General features: G+C 39.7%; 1 protein-coding gene across 1 annotated transcript in view; it reads left to right on the top strand.

The window, feature by feature from the left end:
- Window positions 1-22,344, top strand: part of LOC120518609 (kelch domain-containing protein 1) — a 41,929-nt gene that overhangs the window by 3,564 nt on the left and 16,021 nt on the right. The window contains exons 2-8 of the mRNA XM_039741485.1: window positions 478-548; window positions 6,288-6,405; window positions 10,838-10,953; window positions 15,708-15,792; window positions 18,559-18,642; window positions 18,795-18,875; window positions 20,822-20,880. Coding sequence (XP_039597419.1) covers window positions 478-548; window positions 6,288-6,405; window positions 10,838-10,953; window positions 15,708-15,792; window positions 18,559-18,642; window positions 18,795-18,875; window positions 20,822-20,880 — 614 coding nt within the window. The remainder of the gene's footprint in view (window positions 1-477; window positions 549-6,287; window positions 6,406-10,837; window positions 10,954-15,707; window positions 15,793-18,558; window positions 18,643-18,794; window positions 18,876-20,821; window positions 20,881-22,344) is intronic.

The following is a 22,344-nucleotide window of genomic DNA, read 5'->3' as shown; positions in this document are numbered from 1 at the left end:
CAGGAACTAACAAAGAAAGGACATGCTCCTTGATTTATCATCATTAAAGAAGCCATTCTGTATTACAGACACTCAGTCTTAAAAAGGTTACTGACCTCCAAGCATTGGCATTACATGATATGGCAGTGAAATCCTCCTTGACTGAGGTGCATGCAGAACTGGATATTGTCGGCATGTTGAATATGAAATTGTGTTAGCTAATTGGGTGACACAGAGGCAGTATTTAGGTGCTGAAGTGAAGAAGGCCAAGTGCAGAACTTAAAGACAAAAAAATGAGTAAAAAAAGTGTGCAAACTGAAAGTTTACAGGTTCAGGGATAGCGGGTCATTCTCAGATGTTTGCAGACGGTACAGAAGGTTGACAAGTGCCTCAGTAAGAGTTGCATCTTTAGATTCCTTACTATACTTACAATGTGATGTTCACATCCCATATTTGTTAGCTCATAAAAACATAAGGAATTTGTTTTGTTTCCCACAGTCAATTGCTGAAAATGAGGTTTTTCTACCCAGTGATGAAATATGGATTTATGATATGGACAGCGGCATATGGTAAGTCATTACTTAGTAGACTGATAGTATTTGTAGTACAGATCCCAAACTGCAGCACAGTGGGGAAAAGGATAGTATTTGCACCTCCTAGTGCTGGATATTGCATTTCCTTCCCATGTTCTCATGGGCTTTTGTCAGGGGCCAAAGACATGATGATGTGTAGATTAGAGACTTGAAAGTGGCCTTGTCTGATTACTCTACCATGGAATGGTAAGCAGTCCACAGTTAGCTACTCCTAGGACAGGCTTGAACCCCTTGCATTGGAAAGTGCATGCATGAATTATCTAGGTGTCAATACATATATACTTTATGTATATAATTCTTACATTTTGTAATATTTCCTGTCACTATTATTTCTAATATTCAGGTTTCATTCTAATGTGTGGACACTGTACATTAACAAATGGCCTCCAGGTGATGATTTGAATGAAAATTGGAATACACAGAGAGGATTCTTATTGTAAGGTTAAAAAAGCATTTTTTTGAAAAATTACGAACAAGACCACTTTCTGATAATTCTGTTCTCTACAACTCGTTTTGTCCACTTTGACCTTCATTCCTCCAAATTGGGAATATGAAACACGTAAAGAGTTCATTTCTATGGCAGTCTTTCTATGCAGGCAGGGTGAACACTCTGATTGGATGGCTTCTCACCCTTCCATTGTCTCCTTTTTAGGGTTATGTTTGCCCCCAAAAAAACAAGCCAAAAGCTTTATATTTTTTTTCAACATAAAATGTTATCATGTGTAACAGAAACTTGTAAATACCAAAACATCAACATAATGAAAGTAAGAAATGTATGTCTAGTGTGCACTGCTGTAGTGATTAAGATTTAGTGTATGTGCTTCCGGTGATATGTTTTGAAATTGTCACCAACAGATTTGGGATGTCATAATTTGGAATTATATAGTACTAGCTGTGTAAGCCCGTGCTGTAAAAAGCCCAGGCTCCTATAAACTATTGAAATTGGCCGGGAAAAAAACTGAAATGCAGAGTCGGCGGTTTCATTGCTCGCCACCTTGTCTATCAACAGCTAAGAGAGTTTCTTTCTCCTCTGAAGCTTCGTTTTGCCGATGTGCTTGCCTCGCTTGTGTATTAGTGGCTAAGCAAGTTTGTCTTTCATCGGCGGTTTCACTTTGGCGACGGAATAGCGCACTTTCAGCTTCATTCTGTAGCCTCATACTTCTTTCTTCTTCCGATTCGTTAACTTGGGGCCTTGCAGGCTCTTTGAGCTTCATGCTGTAGCCTCGCACTTCCGGGCCAGACAGACAGACAGACAAATACACTTCCACACATAGATGTTTATATATAAGATTATCTAGCACTTCAATTGGGGTGTTTTAAGTTCAAGGATTCTACTCTTGTCATTTTTTATTCAGAATTCTTTATAGTTTATATGGTGTGTTTTGTTTTTACAATATTTTGGATGCCATTTTAGGTCATTATCACTGACATTTTGAGTCCCTGTCATTAGGTCCACTTCTCCATGTTCCTAGGGGCCTGGCCTTAGAGGTCGTGACCGGTTTGTAATTAACGTGATGGGATGAAAAGACGACTTGGAGTTCGTTACCTAAACTGTTCTGTGGATACCAAAAGTCTATCAAAAAGCCTTGCTCTAAATATTCCCTTGTGCTTCATTTGGTTTTGACCTCTTGCTTGTTCTGTTGACTTTGATTTTTGTCTCATGTCTTGGCTTTGTGTTCTAATTGCGATCTCTCGGTTTGTCCTGTTTTTTTTTTGTTTGTTTTCTTATATACATCTCTTGTTGCTGCTCAACAAGTTTACCTGTCATGACATTGGCCCTACTTTTTTGTAAAATTTTCTCTGATGCTTGTGCATGACCCACATGATCATACTGACTGTACTTGGTCCCTCTACTGGTGTAAAGCATCAAGTTTCAGATGTATCCAGAGCTTGCTTTGCACAGGATGTAGAACTTGATACCAAATCGTGCCTGTTTGGATGCAATATACTGTATCCACAACACGCTTCCGTTGTAAACCATGTGGAAGATAGATGGCGCTATAACACGCTAACCCAACACAAACAGACGCTAGAGGCACAAGTCCAAAAAGCACATGTGAATTTTATTTACAGTGTCCCCAACACACACCTTCATTACTTTGCTTTCTTATTTTCTCTTTATCTCTCAGCCCTTTTCTTTTCTCCTCCACTCCTCCTCAGCAAGCTTCATCCTCCTCCTCCCGACTCTGGCTCCCAGAGTACTGCTTGCTGGCCCCTTATATAGGTCACCCAGAAGTGCACCAGGTGCTCGTTGGCCTACTTCCAGCAGCACTTCTGGGTGTGGTGGAAGAGCTGCTCTCCAAGGCTCGGCACCTCCTATCTAAGCTGCAGCATTCCGTGGCGGCGCCCAAGGATCTCAAGAGGGCAGCACCAAACTCCCACTCCCATGAAGCCTTGCGGGAGTCCGAGGCACTTCTGCAACCCCGGAGAGCTGCCATCTAGCATTCCGTTCAATGTTCTGACCATGCTTGCTCTCCCGGTCCTTCCAGCGTGGAGACGTCCCAGCCAGGCAAGGGCCCCGGCCATCCTTCACCTCCATTAGACATTCATCAATATTTATGTCTTGATCAGGAACATATACCTTCTGCATATTTTTGATGATCGCTTGATACGCATCCCACAGTTTGTAAGTTTTGTTGCTTGAAGATTGTCTTCATCATAGCTAGTGAAATGCAGGTATTTCATCATGAGTGAAAAATAGCACTCATAACTTTGCCAAAAATGGGTGTCTGCAATAACCAGTTTGTGGACCGGTACCATCTCTGGACTGATTTACTCACTAAGTCCTGAAGCAGTCTGAAAAACATCCACATACTGTCTACAGCAACAGGCTGACAGTGACTGCAACAAGCAAATGGTTTACTATGACTTTTTCGACACAGCAAAGCGTAACGGTTCTTTTCAACAACTATTTCCTCCACCAGACCGTCATTGACCAATCGTAATAAATCCAAATAATCATTATCAGCAGACATCTTTAGACTGGAGTTACCTGTAAATGAACAACAAGGAGGTGAAGCATTGTCAACAGTAGTATGAAGCCAACACCAAAACCTGGCTGGTTGGAATCCACAGAACAGGTGTGAGTTTCCCTGTCCATGTCAATGTCCAATGACCAATTCATACTGTCATCACTATCGCTCGATTTGAACAATGGTTCAATTTCAGTTTCTTTTAAAATTGACTTTTTTCTTGCCATTATTTTTTGGTTGAATTGTCACCCCACTCATATATATTGATGAGTTGCCATGAAGTGGCAGAACACATAGAAATATTTGTGATTTTCTGCAGCTGTTATTTCATCCACTAGATGACAGCAGAATACCGTCCTGCTTAACACTTTAAGCGGATTATTAACACGTCACCCAGAGTCTGACTTAGGCTTAATTGTATTTACATAAAATTCCAGGCCTAAATAACACTCGGGGTTAATGCAATGAAGTTAAAACCATCTCTGAATTTTGGAACAAACTATTGATACAATTTTATTCAGACTGCTGGAGAATTAAGGGGGTCACATCAAATCAGTGTAAAAGTGCTGCCTAAAAAATGCACGAGTGTCATCTTTCTATAGGAGCCCTATACCAAGAGAGAAGTAATCAATAACATGAGTCAACACAGGTTCATTGCATAAAATGGCACTTATCAGTAATTTAGGATAAAAATGAGTGAGAAACCCTGGATAGAGAGCAACTTCTTAAATCAACATTTCAACCTAAAGTCTACAAAAAGTTTCAATGCAGTATTTAATGTAACTCCACCTACAATACAAAATACATTACAGTACACTATATTGTTCAGCTTATAATGAACATTATGCCTTCAACAAAAGCAGTGCCTGCATGGAAATGTGAGATCTTTTGAGAAAGACTGAGAAGGCATTCATAACCAATTTGCATATCACAAATCAAAATCAAATCAAATGGAATTTGATTTGTCACATACAAATATACATACTGTACAAAATGTAGTGAAATGCTTAGTTGCTAAACTCCAATGACTGCACATCTTGGAAGAATATAAAAGGACAATAACAATAAAACACAATTTTATAAATATCAATGAAAATCATTAATCGATTTATAAAATATGTGATAAATAATGCATAATAAAAAGTAATTACATAATTAACTTATGTAAGAAATGAAAAAACAGGGCATCATGTAGTTAGACACTTTCCTTATTCAAGGTGCAGATGTACTGTGGACTGGATCTCCCCCTCAGTCACACTGAACTGGCTTTCAGGTTGTGTTTCCCTGACCGCAGCACAGAAAAGAGAGCATTGATGGGGTGGCTGGTAACATTAATGATTTTCTTTGCCCTTGTCCGACATCGTTTGGTGTTGATATCCTGGCAGTTAGAGAGTGCACACCATGTGATGTCTTCAGCTGACCACATCACTCGCTGCAGAGCCGTATAGTGCTGCTTCATGTGATTCCCAAACCAGATAGTAATACCTCCTTTCAGTACACTTTCAATTCTGACTATGCAGAAGTTCTTTAGTAGTTGGGAGGGCAGCCTAAATTATTAAGATGGTAAAGACATTGGCATGTCTTCTTCAACAAGGGGGCAATATGTTTGGCACGAGTCAGATCCTCTGTATTGTGGACACTGAGGTGTCTGAAACTGTTCACCCTCTCCACATGAGTGCTGTTAATTCTGAGGTGGGTGGCAGTGCCTCTGTTGTTTTCTCCCAAAGTCTACAATCAACTATTTTGTCTTGCTGAGTAGACTGCCGTGGTGACAGGCTCTCTTCCTGGTAAACCTGCTCATTGTTATTAGATATCAGGCCTAACACCGCTATCTCACCAGCAAACTTCATACTGAAGTTAGACGTAGTCATATGTTTGGAGAGAGTACAGCAGAGGACTCAGCACACAGCCCTGGGGAGCCTCTGTGTTGAGAGTGAGTGATGATGAAATATGACTGCCACTTGAAACACCAGGGGTCTGCCTGTCAGGAAGTTAAAAATCCAGCTGCACGATGATGTTTTCAGACACTTGTCCTTTAGTTTAGGACAATCAGATTAGTGTGACAGAGTATTTGTAATGCTGCATGTGAGCTGTATATTAAGAAACAATGTTTTGCCTGTGAAAATGTGTTAATAGTATACTATTTAATTGGTAGATTTCCAAACAAGAAAACTTACTAGCACTCATGTTGCTGTCTGGTTTAGTATAAAATAATCATTCTTGAAATCATTAATGTTAATGTAAAAGGCACAACACTGTAGAGAATTAAGACAACATGCATTCTGTTATTATGGATGCAAAAGGAATTTTTTTTCTGAGAAAGCTTAACCTTTAACATTGTCAGTTTCTTAAGTACTCTGTCCATCTATTCATTTTTTGCACCTTCTTATTCTAGTTCAAGATTACAGGAGCCAGAAACTAGTTAATATAAATTTAAATCTTTCACTTAACCTTTTTATTTTGAGGATATAAAATGGGCATGGCTATTATCTGAGGTAAAAAAAAAAAAAAACAATTCAGCTAATGTTGTTTTAAATTCATTATTTATTAATAATGTTTGCAATATCAGCATCCTTCTGTGCACTGTGGAATATTTTGTTGAGGCTTAATAACAAAATACATAATAATAATAATATTTGTAATGCCATTACTGTGGGTAATGGTAGTGAGGCCTGGTAAGTAGAAAGCTTGAATAAGCACATTATTACACCTCATATTTTAGCTGTGCTTTGGAATTCCACAGGCATACACACGCGATGGGCGGAGATGTCCCACCACCAATGTCTGGGAGCTGTGGTGCCTGTGTCAACGGAATAATGTACATCTTTGGTGGATATGATGAAAATGGCTACACAAATCAGGTACTGTGCAACTGATGTTGAAGATCCTTAGCAGTACCCGATTCCTTGACCTAATACGCAGTCTAGAAAACATTCATGTTTTAGAGAATAGCAAATAATATGGTAAAAAAGCATTAATTTACACTGTAAAAGCTTGCTTAAATGTTAACGTTTTGAAATTTGTTTTTACTAAAATTCCGCAGATTACCAGTGCTGAAGCATCTGCTGACCAATAATGAAATAATGAGAAAGTAGCAAGAACATTATTATTTTGTTTTTTGTATTGTTTCTTTACTGATTAGACATTGATGCATTGTTTTGGTGACAGAACAGATTTAAGAGGTTATTTATTTATTCCTAGGCTGTCAAGTATGTGTGTATTTCAAGGTAGACCAAGAAATCTAATAGAAGTGCAGAGAAGAATTGTGGAAAGTAGCATACAGGTCAGCACTGGTCAGAGCTGCCAGATATCACTTGAATTACAACCTAAAATCTGCTTAAGGCAATCCAACTGATGTGGACAGTAGTGGTATGCAATTTGTACCAGTACACAACATTCAAGTACAGAGATGTGTGATGCCAGAGTACGGTTTTGCATTTCAAGCGGTAAGATCTCTGTCCTACACCAAGTTTGCAGCTTTACAAGCCATTTCCAGTCAGAGAGCGGCGATGTGTTGCATGTTGTTTAGCATAAGCAGCTAACTATTTCAGTGCACTCAGTACAGGGGAGAGTAGTGACCCTCTAAACCTATAAATGTAAAAATATAACATACTGATAACTGTTTACCTTTACTGCAGTTCCATTTTTCATCCAGTAGTCAACTGCTTATGAAAAATTACTAGGTACTAAATGTCCTTAAGATCCTAAATACAAGGGTAAATCAAAGAATAGAAGCTGACACAATACAACATGTTCACAATGGCTTAAAGGGTAGTTCAAGCATGACAGTTTAATGCTCTGATATTAGTCTAGTTGAAGCAGAGGTTAAATTAAAATGGACGCTCCGCTGCGGGATTGCACCATTTTTGAACGATGTACAGTAGTGAGATTTCTTTGGACAGAGGCAGTGAACCCTGCTGAAATTTACCAAAGGATGTTGGTTCAGCACAGAAGTGAAAATTGCATGACTCAACCAAAAGTTTATGAATGGGTAGAAAGGTTTAAAGTGGGTAACCGAAAAGAGCTCAATCTGGTCGACCTTCAGTATTGCGCACACGAGCCCACATCGATATGGCGAATGCCTTTATCAGAGGAGACCAACAGATTACGTTGTGGGCTGTTGCTGTACATTTGGATATCAGCTATGGACCTGCACATGCCGTAATGCATGATGACTTGGGATTCTGTAAAGTTTGCGCTAGATGGGTATCCAAACAGCTTACTGATCTAAACAAGCTGGCATCCTTTGGTGAACTTCAGAAGGTTTCACTCTCTCTGCCCAAAGAAACCTCACTACGGCATATTGTTCAACAATGATACAATCCTGCCGCAGAGCATCCATATTAATTTGACCCTGGCTTCAACTAGACTAATGGCAGAGTGCTGTGCTGTTTGTGTTTGATCTACCCATAAGCCATTGCAAACATATTGTGTCATCTTCTATCTGTTGTGGTTACTGCTTACTTTACAGATTGCCTTTACTTTTTGATTTACCCTTGTATTTTAATATGAGGGTAGTTTTATTTTACAGTTAAACCGAAGATTCCTTTTTCCTGTGTTTGTTGTATCGTTTTGATTATCTAGTTCACTTTGCACTAACAAACAAGTATTTTCTTTCATTTTCTATATTTTGCTGTTTGTCAGTTAATTGTGCCCTTGAGAAGTTTTGATTATTTTCAAGCTTTTGTAAGTTTCTTTCATGTACTGCTGCTGACTAAACCTGCAACTAAACTAAGCCACTATACCGCTTGTTACACTGAGTAAGATTCTGTGACCTGTCTGATTATGTTAAGCACCTAAAACCCATCCCTTTGGGTTTGTTTGCATTTTCAGAATTAAAATGCATAACATTATACAAGCTGAGCTTAGCACAACCATAGCAATGTTATTTTTAATTTTACAAACAGCCCAAAATATCATGTTTTTTTTTTTAAAAGAAGCCCAAAAAATGCACCCCATGAAAGGCCTTTTTTTCTCATGGAATCCAATCAAAATGAGTCCAAATGGGCTGAAAAACTGCGTAGCTGGCAACACTGGCACAGGTAGCCATGAGATATCAATAAACATTATCTTGACAGCCTCCTCTCATCCTAGAGCGAATCTCTGGTTTTCTTGATAATTTTATTTAGTGCTTATATTCAGGTTCAGGTACGTTAAATGGCAAACAAAGGTTAGTGAGTAAAGCAAATTCTTCTTGAGCACATTGGTAGTTGGCTATTGATGCCCCTTACAGGAGAGCTGCCATGCCATCATGTGTGATTAGAGAGGAGGAAAGATACAGTCGGGTCAGTATTGCTGCTTGAGATGTTAGTCTGCATTTTACCCACCTTAAACTGCCCGTATGTCAGAATTCTCTTTAGGCTGCTACAGTCCGGTGTTATAGTAGGCAGTAGCCTGGGTAGATACAACAAGGGATAATATATATTGTTTTGTTAGAGTGACATAAGTGCAGAGAAACTAAATATTGCTGAAGTCAGAAATTAAAATACATCAAAACTGCTTTGTAATCTCTCCTGCTGCACAATCAGTCTTATATCCCTAAAATACATACAGTGGAGTGAAAAACTGTTTGCCCCCTTCCTGATTTCTTATTCTTTTGCATGTTTGTCACACAAAATGTTTCTGATCATCAAAGACATTTAACCATTAGTCAAATATAACACAAGTAAACACAAAATACAGTTTTTAAATGATGGTTTTTATTATTTAGGGAGGAAAAAATCCAAACCTACATGGCCCTGTGTGAAAAAGTAATTGCCCCCTTGTTAAAAAATAACCTAACTGTGGTGTATCACACCTGAGTTCAATTTCCGTAGCCACCCCCAGGCCTGATTACTGCCACACTTGTTTCAATCAAGAAATCACTTAAATAGGAGCTGCCTGACACAGAAAAGTAGACCAAAAGCACCTCAAAAGGTAGACATCATGCCAAGATCCAAAGAAATTCAGGAACAAATGAGAACAGAAGTAATTGAGATCTATCAGTCTGGTAAAGGTTATAAAGCCATTTCTAAAGCTTTGGGACTCCAGCGAACCACAGTGAGAGCCATTATCCACAAATGGCAAAAACATGGAGCAGTGGTGAACCTTCCCAGGAGTGGCCGGCCGACCAAAATTACCCCAAGAGCGCAGAGACGACTCATCCGAGAGGTCACAAAAGACCCCAGGACAACGTCTAAAGAACTGCAGGCCTCGCTTGCCTCAATTAAGGTCAGTGTTCACGACTCCACCATAAGAAAGAGACTGGGCAAAAACGGCCTGCATGGCAGATTTCCAAGACGCAAACCACTGTTAAGCAAAATTAGGGCTCGTCTTAATTTTGCTAAGAAACATCTCAATGATTGCCAAGACTTTTGGGAAAATACCTTGTGGACTGATGAGACAAAAGTTGAACTTTTTGGAAGGCAAATGTCCCGTTACATCTGGCGTAAAAGGAACACAGCATTTCAGAAAAAGAACATCATACCAACAGTAAAATATGGTGGTGGTAGTGTGATGGTCTGGGGTTGTTTTGCTGCTTCAGGACCTGGAAGGCTTGCTGTGATAGATGGAACCATGAATTCTACTGTCTACCAAAAAATCCTGAAGGAGAATGTCCGCCATCTGTTCGTCAACTCAAGCTGAAGCGATCTTGGGTGCTGCAACAGGACAATGACCCAAAACACACCAGCAAATCCACCTCTGAATGGCTGAAGAAAAACAAAATGAAGACTTTGGAGTGGCCTAGTCAAAGTCCTGACCTGAATCCAATTGAGATGCTATGGCATGACCTTAAAAAGGCAGTTCATGCTAGAAAACCTTCAAATAAAGCTGAATTACAACAATTCTGCAAAGATGAGTGGGCCAAAATTCCTCCAGAGCGCTGTAAAAGATTTATTGCAAGTTATGGCAAACGCTTGATTGCAGTTATTGCTGCTAAGGGTGGTCCAACCAGTTATTAGGTTCAGGGATCAATTACTTTTTCACACAGGGCCATGTAGGTTTGGATTTTTTTTCTCCCTAAATAATAAAACCATCATTTAAAAACTGCATTTTGTGTTTACGTGTGTTATATTTGACTAATGGTTAAATGTGTTTGATGATCAGAAACATTTTGTGTGACAAACATGCAAAAGAATAAGAAATCAGGAAGGGGGCAAATAGTTTTTCACACCACTGTAAATGAACCTCACATTTAATACCTTATACTTAACAGGAGGATTTCTTGATCTGGTCTGTTTTAAAGATTTATTTTTTTATATGCACACAAAACAGAAAATGACCATTAACATTTTTCCCTTTTGTTTGCTGCAGCTGTACTGTGTCAATCTACATGACACAGGAGGATTTACATGGAAAAAAATTGTTCATTCTAATGGCTGCCCACCAACACCAAGAGATAAACTGTCTTGTTGGGTATATAAAGACAAGTGAGTATATGAGAGACGAGAATCATCCGGGAGACCAGAAATCTTTTTTTTTTTTTGGCATGATAGGATTATATTGTATACTGAAACATCCTGGTTGTGTGAATATGTGGATCAGAAACTGCTTGTGAAGCGGCCGGGGCTTATAACAGAAAGGCCATTGCAGTTCACAGTTGATGAGCAAAAACGGGTGTGTCTGTGTGTAACTATGTTTGTTGAGAAAGGACAAAAGTAAGGGTACCAAAACCAAAATATGTCAAAAACAAAAAGCAAAATGAAATAGACGGTCAAGTCACAGTATATATACTGCTCAAAAAAATTACAGGAAGACTTTTAATCCGAGTATAGCATCAAGACAATGAAACCTCTGGGATGTTGATCTGGTCAGTTAAGTAGCAGATGGGGTTGTTAATCAATTTCAGTTGCTTTGGTGTTAATGAAATTAACAACAGGTGCACTAAAGGGGCAACAATGAGATGACCCCCAAAAACCGGAATGGTTTAACGGGTGGAGGCCACTGACAGTTTTCCCTCCTTATCTGTTTTTTTCACTAGTTTTGCATTTGGCTACGGTCAGTGTCACTACTGGTAGCATGAGGCGATACCCGGACCCTACAGAGGTTACACTGGTAGTCCAACTTCTCCAGGATCACACATCAGTACGTGCCATTGCCAGAAGGTTTGCCGTGTCTCCCAACACAGTCTCAGGGGCATGTAGGAGATTCCAGGAGACAGGCAGTTACTCTAGGAGAACCGGACAGGGCAGTAGAAGGTCCTTAACCCATCAGCAGGACCGGTATCTGCTCCTTTGGGCAAGGAGGAACAGGATGAGCACTGCCAGAGCCTACAAAATGACCTCCAGCAGGCCACTGGTGTGAATGTCTCTGACCAAACAATCAGAAACAGACTTCATGAGGGTGGCCTGAGGGCCTCACGTCCTCTAGTGGGCCCTGTGCTCACTGCCCAGCACCATTGAGCTCAATTGGCATTTGCCATAGAATACCAGAATTGGCAGGTCCACCACTGGCACCCTGTGCTTTTCATAGATGAGAGCAGGTTCACCCTGAGCACATGTGACAGATGTGAAAGGATCTGGAGAAGCTGTGGAGATTGTTATGCTGCCTGTAGCATCGTTCAGCATGACCAGTTTGGTGGTGGGTCAGTGATGGTCTGGGGAGCCATATCCATGGAGGGACTCTGAGACTTCTATAGGCTAGACAACGGCACCTTGACTGCCATTAGGTATCGGGATGAAATCTTTGGACCCATTGTGACCCTATGCTGGTGCAGTGGGTCCTGGGTTCCTCCTGGTGCACGACACTGCCCGGCCTCATGTGGCAAGAGTATCCAGGCAGTTCATGGAGGACGAAAGAATTGATACCATTGACTGGCCTCCACACTCACATAACCTCAATCCAATTGAACACCTCTGGGACATTATGTTTCAGTCCATCCAACGCCACCAGGTTGCACCTCAGACTGTCCAGGAGCTCAGTGATACCCTGGTCCAGTTCTGGGAGGAGATCCACCAGGACACCATCCGTCATCTCATTAGGAGCATGCCCTGACGTTTTCAGGCATGCACACAAGCACGTGGGGGCCATACAAACTACTGAGTATAATTTGGAGTTGCTGCAATGAAATTTTGTGCAAAATGGACTAGCCTGCCGCATCGTTTTTTCCCTTTGATTTTCTTGGTGTCTTTGAGTTTAGCCCTCTGTAGTTTGATCATTTTTATTTCCATCAAACGATGTGGCATTCTTTCGTTCTTAACACATTACCCAGTCCATATCAGTAGAGATATCCAGCAGGATTTTTTTCCCATTAAGATCTGATGTGTTTTCAAAGTGTTCCTTTACTTTTTTTGAGAGGTTTATAGTTAATAGATTATATATGTTCCTTTAAGCCCTGGGGTTCCATCTGACCAGTTGAGCAAAGTGGGTAGAGAGCATGATATGCTATATGAAAGGGCCAGAAGAGTTTCTTCTTTTTGAGAAACTTAATTTTTTAATGTGTGTGTCAAAGCACCAGAACACAGGAAGTGGAAAGGATGTAGGAAGAATGAAGAAGGACTTTAGAAGATAGAAGGTTGAAGATAAATTGGAAGAAGACAGAATATACGTGTTTATTGATGATCAGGATTCAGAAGTTAGCCTACAGGGAGAGCTCTTGAAAAGAGTGGATAATTTTAAATATCTAAGATCAGTGGTAGCCCAAGATGGAAATCTAGATGTGGAGGTGACCCACAGAGTGCATATGGATGGAACAATTGGAAGAAGATATCTGGAGCATTGTGAGATCAAAGAATTAAGGAGAAGGTCAAAGGTAAAGTTTTTAAGACAGTAGTAAGACTAGCAATGATGTATGGAGCTGAGACATGGGCAGTAAATGGAGTGCAGGAGAAGAAATTGGATGAGGCAGAAATAAGAATGTGTAGATGGATGTGTGAAGTTACAGAAAAGGACAGAATTAGAAATGAGACAATCGGAGGTACAGAAAAAGTGGAAGAGAAATCTAAGAAATTCCAGGAAAGTGAGCTGAAGTGGTCTGGACCTTTGATGAGGGGAGACAATGAATATGTGGGCAAAAGAGTGATGAGAATGGAAGTACAGGGGGAGAGAAAGCAAGGGAGGCCAAAACAGAGGTGGATGGATAAAGTAAAAGAAGATTTGGAGGAAAAGGGTCTGACTGAGGAGGAGGTGCAGGACTGAGCTGTATGGAGAAGGTTGATCAAGCACATCGACCCCACTTAAAAGTGGGAAGAGATGAAGAGGAAGAAGAAGTGTTAAGCTGGCCAGGTATGCTCTAGCAGTCTGTAGTGACCATTGCCCAATATTATTCTATGCCATGGCCTGCTGAGGGTGTAACACAAGCTCTGGCAATGTCAGACACCTGCTTAAACTGATCATATTGCCTTAGAACAGTCACTTTTCTTCCTTCTTTGTTCTCACAAAATGATAGAAGACCGTTAACAGAGCATTGCATTCAGAGACATTTTTTATCCATTTCCTCTGGTAATAATGTCACTCAGCAGTCAACTGCATGTGTACTTGATGTTTGTGGTACTCAGCTCTAGTCCTGGAGGTCTGCAGTGGTTGCAAGTTTTTAACCAAATTTTTCATTATTTATTTACTAAAGTATTTTTTTTTGGGCTTAGTTTTAGTTAACTCGTTTGTTATGATTCAGAGCCCTTAATTGCCTATTTTAGTTTTAAATTGCTGCATTTAGGTTTTAATTGAGAAGTCTGATTAAATAAAGCATTCACATTAACAAAGGATTTAGGCACTGATTATTACAGTGGTTTAAGACTAGAGTTATGTTCACTGTGCGTTTTGATTTACATTTTTTTTTTAACAAAAACAATTTCCATCCACACTAGTGTTTCCACTTTGTTTGCAAAAATGTCTCCGTCCACACTAAGGGTGTACTCCCACTAGATACATTTGTTCCGTACCGTGCCCAAGCGTGATTGTCCACTCTCCCTACTACCCCGCTGGCCTGCACTCACAATGTGCTTAACATTCTGGGCCCGCTCACACTTTCATCATAAGCATGCCAATTTGTGTTAAGCCAAAACAAGATCCGAACATGGAGTGACAGCATGCATGTCAAAATGATTTTACTTATTTTGGAGTCGTGTTTGGCAGGATAACACTCTGCCCTCTTACAGATTTATTGAGTTTGCAGTGCAGCGTTTTGCTGTTAATTGTGCTGCATGTCTAAGAACATTTTTACGGTGGTAAGTGATGTTAAGGGAGGAATTTGCAGCTTTTCTTGCCAACTACAATTCACTTTCATGTGTAAGGTGAGAATAACAACCTGTTTTTAACTCAAAAGATATTGAATGAAATGAGAATTGCACTATCTGACTTGCTGCATCATTGATGTCATTTCTGTTATCTGTGCTCGGGCACATTTAGCGATCACACTGCTACTGAACCATGCTTGGGCCTACCTCTTCCAAGCGGGCCAGGGAACGGTACAGTTGGCCCAGCACAGGATGAACTAGACTATGCAGGGTTACATGTGGATAAACGTGGTCGGGGATGGAATGAATTGCCAGTGTGAGTCCACCGTAAAATGGACAAAAACACATATGATGTAGCCAGTTTACCTACATTGGGTATCTGCGCATTGGTGGAAAGATCCTTGAAATGAGAAAAACTCATTCACTGGCTGCTGGATGTACATCGTATCACAAAGCTGTAGTGACCAGTACATTATTTGCATTTGCATATGCGCATGTGTGTGGAATTCAAACTGTTCAAAGTGCAATTTAGATGCACACAGGAGAGCAACCCAAGAAGTAGCATGAAAAGCCGCATTTCTGTGTCTGCTATGTTGGGATATGCTCCAGTCAGGATCAGTCAGGGAACCTCTATAATAAGCATGATCATATCACTGTGCAATTAAAGTCTGTGATTTTGAAAGTTCATGTTTTCACCCATGCACATCGCAATGCTGAGACTACGTTTTCAGAAGTAAACGGTTCTGGAGCACATTTTCAAATGTCTCAGTTTTCAGGGTTTAAAAACAGCAGGATAGTGTGGACAAAAGGTGAAAGCAGGGACTAATATCTGCATTTTAAATGAAAATGTAGCAGTGTGGACATAGCCTAAAAGCCACCAAATTTATATGGTATTGTTGGACAGAACTGCTTTTTTTTTTAAAGTCAACTCTTTGAAACTAAAATTTTTGAAAACATGACTTGCCTATAGTTTGTAAAACTGCTTTCTACTCTTTCTTTGTGTTTTGCAGGATTATATTTTTTGGAGGCTATGGCAGCAAAATGCTCAGTGAGCTGAATGATATTATGAACTTCAATGTAGATGAAGCCTCTTGGGTAAATAAAATACATAAAGTTTAATGCAGTAATATTTCTTAAGCCACTTTGCAAGAAAGAGATGCACAAAAAAATCAGCTCTGGTAACCGTTTATTGATCATACTGCCATTTACTTTTTAAGGCCCAGTAGTTTATCAAGATAGACATCGATAATTGTGACAGACGCAGGCCTTGATGTAGAAGTGACCCTGCATTCCAACCTCTTTTAAGTGGTTGCTGTCTGTAATGTCGTCATTGACAGCTCATTAAAGTCTAACTCAGTCCAGGTTACCAATAACATTTAAAGCACTTCAGCAATGCAGCACACGTATTGCACATTAAGAAGCTCTACAAGATATTTTGTTAAGTCTGGAATCAGACACTTAGTTGCAAGTATTGGACCTCCATGTACAGTAATATCTGTAAGTCATAACCCCATGGTTCAACAGTAGGTATGGTTTAGTGGCTAAAGAACTGGATTGTATCCCACCATACTGTATGGCCAAAGACTGACTTACTGTGATATGGGGCAAGCCATTAAACTGTGCATCGGTTTAACAAATCAGTTGACTGTACCTGTTAAGTCTTTTTTAGGACTTTTCACAATTGAAAAATGGCACATAAATTTAATGGTAAAGTTGTTGTCAGTGACTAAATAATAGGTGCTAAACAAATCTTTATAAATCATACCTTTAAATACAAGATTTATAAATAGCACTACTGACACTATGTTCAAATTACCAGGCTCAAATCGATTGTATGCCTTAATGTGACCCAAATCTGATGTTTTCAGGGTTGTGTGGACACAGAAATCCTAATTTTTCAAATCAGATTTGAGTCACTTTTGTATGTGCTCCTAGATCAGATAGGTATCTCAATTGTGGCCATGTGACATTAATGAGAACATCAGATAAAAATTCATGTATTTTTTTGCCTACATGAATGGGCTGAGCACTCTCGTCATCAGCCAGCGTTGGCAGTGAAGCAAAACAACACTGGAGGAGAGCTACAGCTGTGACAGTGGTCACGGTCCCACCATCGATAGCTCCTTTCTCATACCCACACACCTCTTGGTGCAGCAGTGCCAGCAATAGTTGCAAAAGCATCAAAACCTATCCATTTGGCTTTGTTGTACCTTCTTGACCTGATAATGTACAGCTGACAAACTGTTTGCCATCCACCAGAAAAAAAATACGATGCATACGCTAGCTACTAGTGCGTCTATTTCCTCTGTTTTAATGTTGCGTTCCTTTTGAACTGGGATGTTGGAATTTCCAAATTTCTGTCAGAATTTTTGACTGGAATGCACCCTAAAGTTAGATTTCCAACTCAGGGCAGGTCTGTCAAGTCCAAGTTTGTCTGACTTCAGATTATGACATCAATCCAAAATGGCGACATAAACTGCAAACTGAAAGCTGTATTATTATACTGTTTACTAGGGGGTTCCCCCTGCTTGCTTCATTTTCCAACCCCCACGGCCTGTGCTACTTGTCAGCCACTTTGCGTCTCTGCCGCTTGCGTTGTGAAGAGGAGGGCTGAACGCACCCCCAAGGAGATGCGGTCTCTCCTCTGAAACCCCTTCTTAAACGGTGATACAATGGGAAATAGATAGTTTTTTTTAACCTCCTTTTTTGCTCGATCAGCTGCTGGATTGCTGCTGGTGTTGTGCCGCGTGATCTGCATGGCGCTTCAAACATTTAAAAGCCTGTACAGCAGCTGTCCTACTCTTTGTCTTTTATTTCCGGCCTCGGGCGTAGTTAAATCTTTTGGCACAAAGTCTCGTCTCGAGAGACGTGAGTTCTTGATATTTTTTAGTTTATAATTTAAAAACGGAATAAGAATCTGAAAATCTAACAACATCATATTAAAGTCTGATAAATTCTGAAAAGAATGATGCCAAACATATATTTGTAGGTTTTAAAATAAGCCTGATTTAAAACGTGACAAAAAAGTCACATAAAATCGTTGCACTTTTAGGCTTAGGATTTTATATACAGAGAGAGTAGATTAGCACTTCTGTCTCTTTGTCTCATTATTGTGTCTCCCTCGTACACACAGTACTGTCCAACTTCTATCTGTGGACATGTTGCTACAATGCTTGGATGCGCAACATACCATTGTTATCAACTGCTATTTATTTATGGAGCAAGCACAATAAAGGTTTTCCTGGATGCATCCATATTGTTTTTCTGATTTTCTGTTTTGCTAGAATGCAATCAACTTGTGTGATGTCCTTCTCAGCTCTAATATCTGACTTCCCAGGTAATTGGAACAAAATGACATTTTTTGTGGTTGGTGATGCAGATGACTCGTGCGCAAATTTATCAGTTTGCGCATGTGTGCCATTTCGGAGGACAGTTGCTTTCACATCACAGTTTGATAGATACAGGCTACTTGTACTTATGAATGTGAACTCTCAAGATAGGCAAATCTGACCTGAGCAAATAAAATCAGAATTGAGCAACAAGGCGTGTAGTGTGAATGTGGCCAAATATGGTTGAAGATCACCAGTCAGGTCATTCCAAAATTTCCCTTATGTTTAACTGATTGTTACCTTTGCTGACATTTAGCTTGAGTATCGTATTAAGAAGCATGTTGAGAAATAATCCAAAAAACATGTTATAATTTTTCTAATTTAATAAAGGAATAACTTGGCTTTATTTTCTGCTTATCCTTGTACACAACAGAAAACAATCCAGTGTCAATGCAGAACAGAAGGAATTGTCATGATAAGTGCTATACCATAATTTATCTTTAGTAGAATTTTTGTTTGGGTCCTGTTTTAGGTGGGGGAAATGTTCTGGGGCTGGAACAACGAGGTCCACGTTTTTGACACCAGTGGAGACTCATGGATTCAGCCACCAGTTAAAGTAAGTTATGTAGCGTTTCCTGTTCAGTGAACAATCACAATTATGCATGCTGGAAGAATGACAACATCCTAAAGAAGTAGCAGCCTTGTATTATAGAGAGGATGTTGTAATCCTCATAAGTGAACTTGTTTTGTTAATGTTGTATTTTTTAGGGCACTCGACCACTACCCAGGGCAGCTCATGCCTGTACCGCAGTCGCCAATAAGGGTTATGTCTTTGGAGGAAGAGTTGTGGTAAGCAATGATGAAGGGGTTTTGTACAATCTTAACATCTTTTGGTAACTTCCCTTGGGATTAATAAAGTATCTATCTATCTATCTATCTATCTATCTATCTATCTATCTATCTATCTATCTATCTACAGTGGTGTGAAAAACTATTCGCCCCCTTCCTGATTTCTTATTCTTTTGCATGTTTGTCACACAAAATGTTTCTGATCATCAAACACATTTAACCATTAGTCAAATATAACACAAGTAAACACAAAATGCAGTTTTTAAATGAAGGTTTTTATTATTTAGGGAGAAAAAAAATCCAAACCTACATGGCCCTGTGTGAAAAATTGCCCCTGAACCTAATAATTGGTTGGGCCACCCTTAGCAGCAATAACTGCAATCAAGCGTTTGCGATAACTTGCAATGAGTCTTTACAGCTCTGGAGGAATTTTGGCCCACTCATCTTTGCAGAATTGTTGTAATTCAGCTTTATTTGAGGGTTTTCTAGCATGAACCGCCTTTTTAAGGTCATGCCATAGCATCTCAATTGGATTCAGGTCAGGACTTTGACTAGGCCACTCCAAAGTCTTCATTTTGTTTTTCTTCAGCCATTCAGAGGTGGATTTGCTGGTGTGTTTTGGCTCATTGTCCTGTTGCAGCACGCAAGATCGCTTCAGCTTGAGTTGACGAACAGATGGCCGGACATTCTCCTTCAGGATTTTTTGGTAGACAGTAGAATTCATGGTTCCATCTATCACAGCAAGCCTTCCAGGTCCTGAAGCAGCAAAACAACCCCAGACCATCACACTACCACCACCATATTTTACTGTTGGTATGATGTTCTTTTCTGAAATGCTGTGTTCCTTTTCGCCAGATGTAACAGGACATTTGCCTTCCAAAAGTTCAACTTTTGTCTCATCAGTCCACAAGGTATTTTCCCAAAAGTCTTGGCAATCATTGAGATGTTTCTTAGCAAAACTGAGACGAGCCCTAATGTTCTTTTTGCTTAACAGTGGTTTGCGTCTTGGAAATCTGCCATGCAGGCCGTTTTTGCCCAGTCTCTTTCTTATGGTGGAGTCGTGAACACTGACCTTAATTGAGGCAAGTGAGGCCTGCAGTTCTTTAGACGTTGTCCTGGGGTCTTTTGTGACCTCTCGGATGAGTCGTCTCTGCGCTCTTGGGGTAATTTTGGTCGGCCGGCCACTCCTGGGAAGATTCACCACTGTTCCATGTTTTTGCCATTTGTGGATAATGGCTCTCACTGTGTTTTGCTGGAGTCCCAAAGCTTTAGAAATGGCTTTATAACCTTTACCAGACTGATAGATCTCAATTACTTCTGTTCTCATTTGCTCCTGAATTTCTTTGGATCTTGGCATGATGTCTAGCTTTTGAGGTGCTTTTGGTCTAATTCTCTGTGTCAGGCAGCTCCTATTTAAGGGATTTCTTGATTGAAACAGGTGTGGCAGTAATCAGGCCTGGGGGTGGCTACGGAAATTGAACTCAGGTGTGATACACCACAGTTAGGTTTTTTAACAAGGGGGCAATTACATTTTCACACAGGGCCATGTAGGTTTGGATTTTTTTTCTCCCTAAAAAATAAAAACCATCATTTAAAATATGCATTTTGTGTTTACTTGTGTTATATTTGACTAATGGTTAAATGTGTTTGATGATCAGAAACATTTTGTGTGACAAACATGCAAAAGAATAAGAAATCAGGACGGGAGCAAATAGATAGATAGATAGAGTGGTGTGAAAAACTATCTATCTATCTATCTATCTATCTATCTATCTATCTATCTATCTATCTATCTATCTATCTATCTATCTATCTATCTATCTATCTATCTATCTATCTATCTATCTATCTATCTATCTATCTATCTATCTATCTATCTATCTATCTATCTATCTATCTATCTATCTATCACTTTGAGACCATGATTTGTTTGTTCTCTTTTTCAGGATACCAGAATGAATGATCTGCATTGCATAGACTTAGATACTTGGACCTGGCATGAAGAGTATGTAGTGTTCATTTTTTTTCAGTTTTGAAAGTAGGCTGAGAGTACATTTGGGAATGTGTTATTAAAAGCACTCTGATTTAAATGGAAAATGTTTCAGGCCCTAAAACTGTTACTGCATCAATATGAAATGCAAGGGTATGCCCAGATATTTTATTTAAATAAAATGGGGGCTGAAAATATTTTGACCCATTCACAGTTTTGTTCTAAGATGAAATGGACAAAAGTGTTTGGTATCTACAGCTCTTTATATTACATTTAATAGAACAGAAGCTTTTCTTTTGATTTGCTACTATTATCTTCTTATATAATACGCTACCATGGCTGTCCGTTTGTCTGTCCTGAATTTTAAATCACCTATAACTCACAAATCGTTTGACCTATTGACCTGAAATTTGGTACACATATACTACACAAAGTCTGCTATCTGCTTTTGGGATGATGCTTGTCCTCCAAGGTTAATTCTCTTTTTATTTTTATTTTATTATAGAATCAACTCTCAGCAGCGGCCAGCAGGGCAGTCGTGTGGTGCATGCGTACAGATGTCGTTCTCATCCCTACCACCTTTACCATCACTTCCCCTACCTTTTCGTATCTTAAATCATTCTTGAGGCAGATTGAAGACTTAAGTGCCAGCTTAGGTGAAAAATTAAGGAAAACGTAATTGCAACACAAACACTGACTTAATCAGTTTTAATGCGAAAAGATGCCGATGAAAGAAGAGAAGAAGTAGGCCACTAGGGAGGAGAAAAGAAGAGCTGCTCAGGAAGCAGCAAGAGCATCAACCTCTGAGCAAACGAATGCTAAACATACAGAGAAAGAGAATGAAATCTAGGAAAGCTCAAGTCAAGTGTATTCACTGCATGTTATCGTGCAGTGCGCCGTTACTGGTTTTAAATATTTATGGAAATGAACATGACAGACAATAACATTGAAATCCTTAGCCTAACTAGTGTCAGGCACTTTCTATAACTATCAATGAGATTTCTCCGCTTCTCAGTTGGTCGTTTGGCCCACCCTTCTTCTTGTAGAGTTTCTGCACTGTAGATTTCAGCTCTTTCCACAGTTGTTCAATAGAATTCAGATCTAGATTCATAGCTGGCCACTTCAGAATGGTCAAATGTTCAAATGTTTTCTTCTCTTCCATTCTTGGGTTCTTTTTGAGGTATGTTTCGAGTCTTTATTCAGCGTAGAGGACCCATGACCGACAACTGAAATACAGCTTTCTGACACTGGGCTGTACATTTCATTCCAAAATGCCCTGATAATCTTTGGATTTTATTGTGCCCTACACAGATTCAAAGAGGTAGCAAAGCAACTCCAAAACATCAGTGAACCTCGTCCATATTTCATGGTAGGGATGGTGTTCTTTTCTTTGAAAGCTTCTTTTTGTTCTTGCTGTAAGCACAGAGCTGTCATTTTCTTTTGTCAATCCGAAGGTCTTTTAATAAGAAGGACAGGGAC

Source organism: Polypterus senegalus, chromosome 18 (assembly GCF_016835505.1).
Source record: "Polypterus senegalus isolate Bchr_013 chromosome 18, ASM1683550v1, whole genome shotgun sequence".
Classification (NCBI taxonomy): Eukaryota; Metazoa; Chordata; class Cladistia; order Polypteriformes; family Polypteridae; genus Polypterus; species Polypterus senegalus.
The sequence above is the reverse complement of the archived record's forward strand: the minus strand, read 5'-3'. Positions and strand labels throughout refer to the sequence as shown.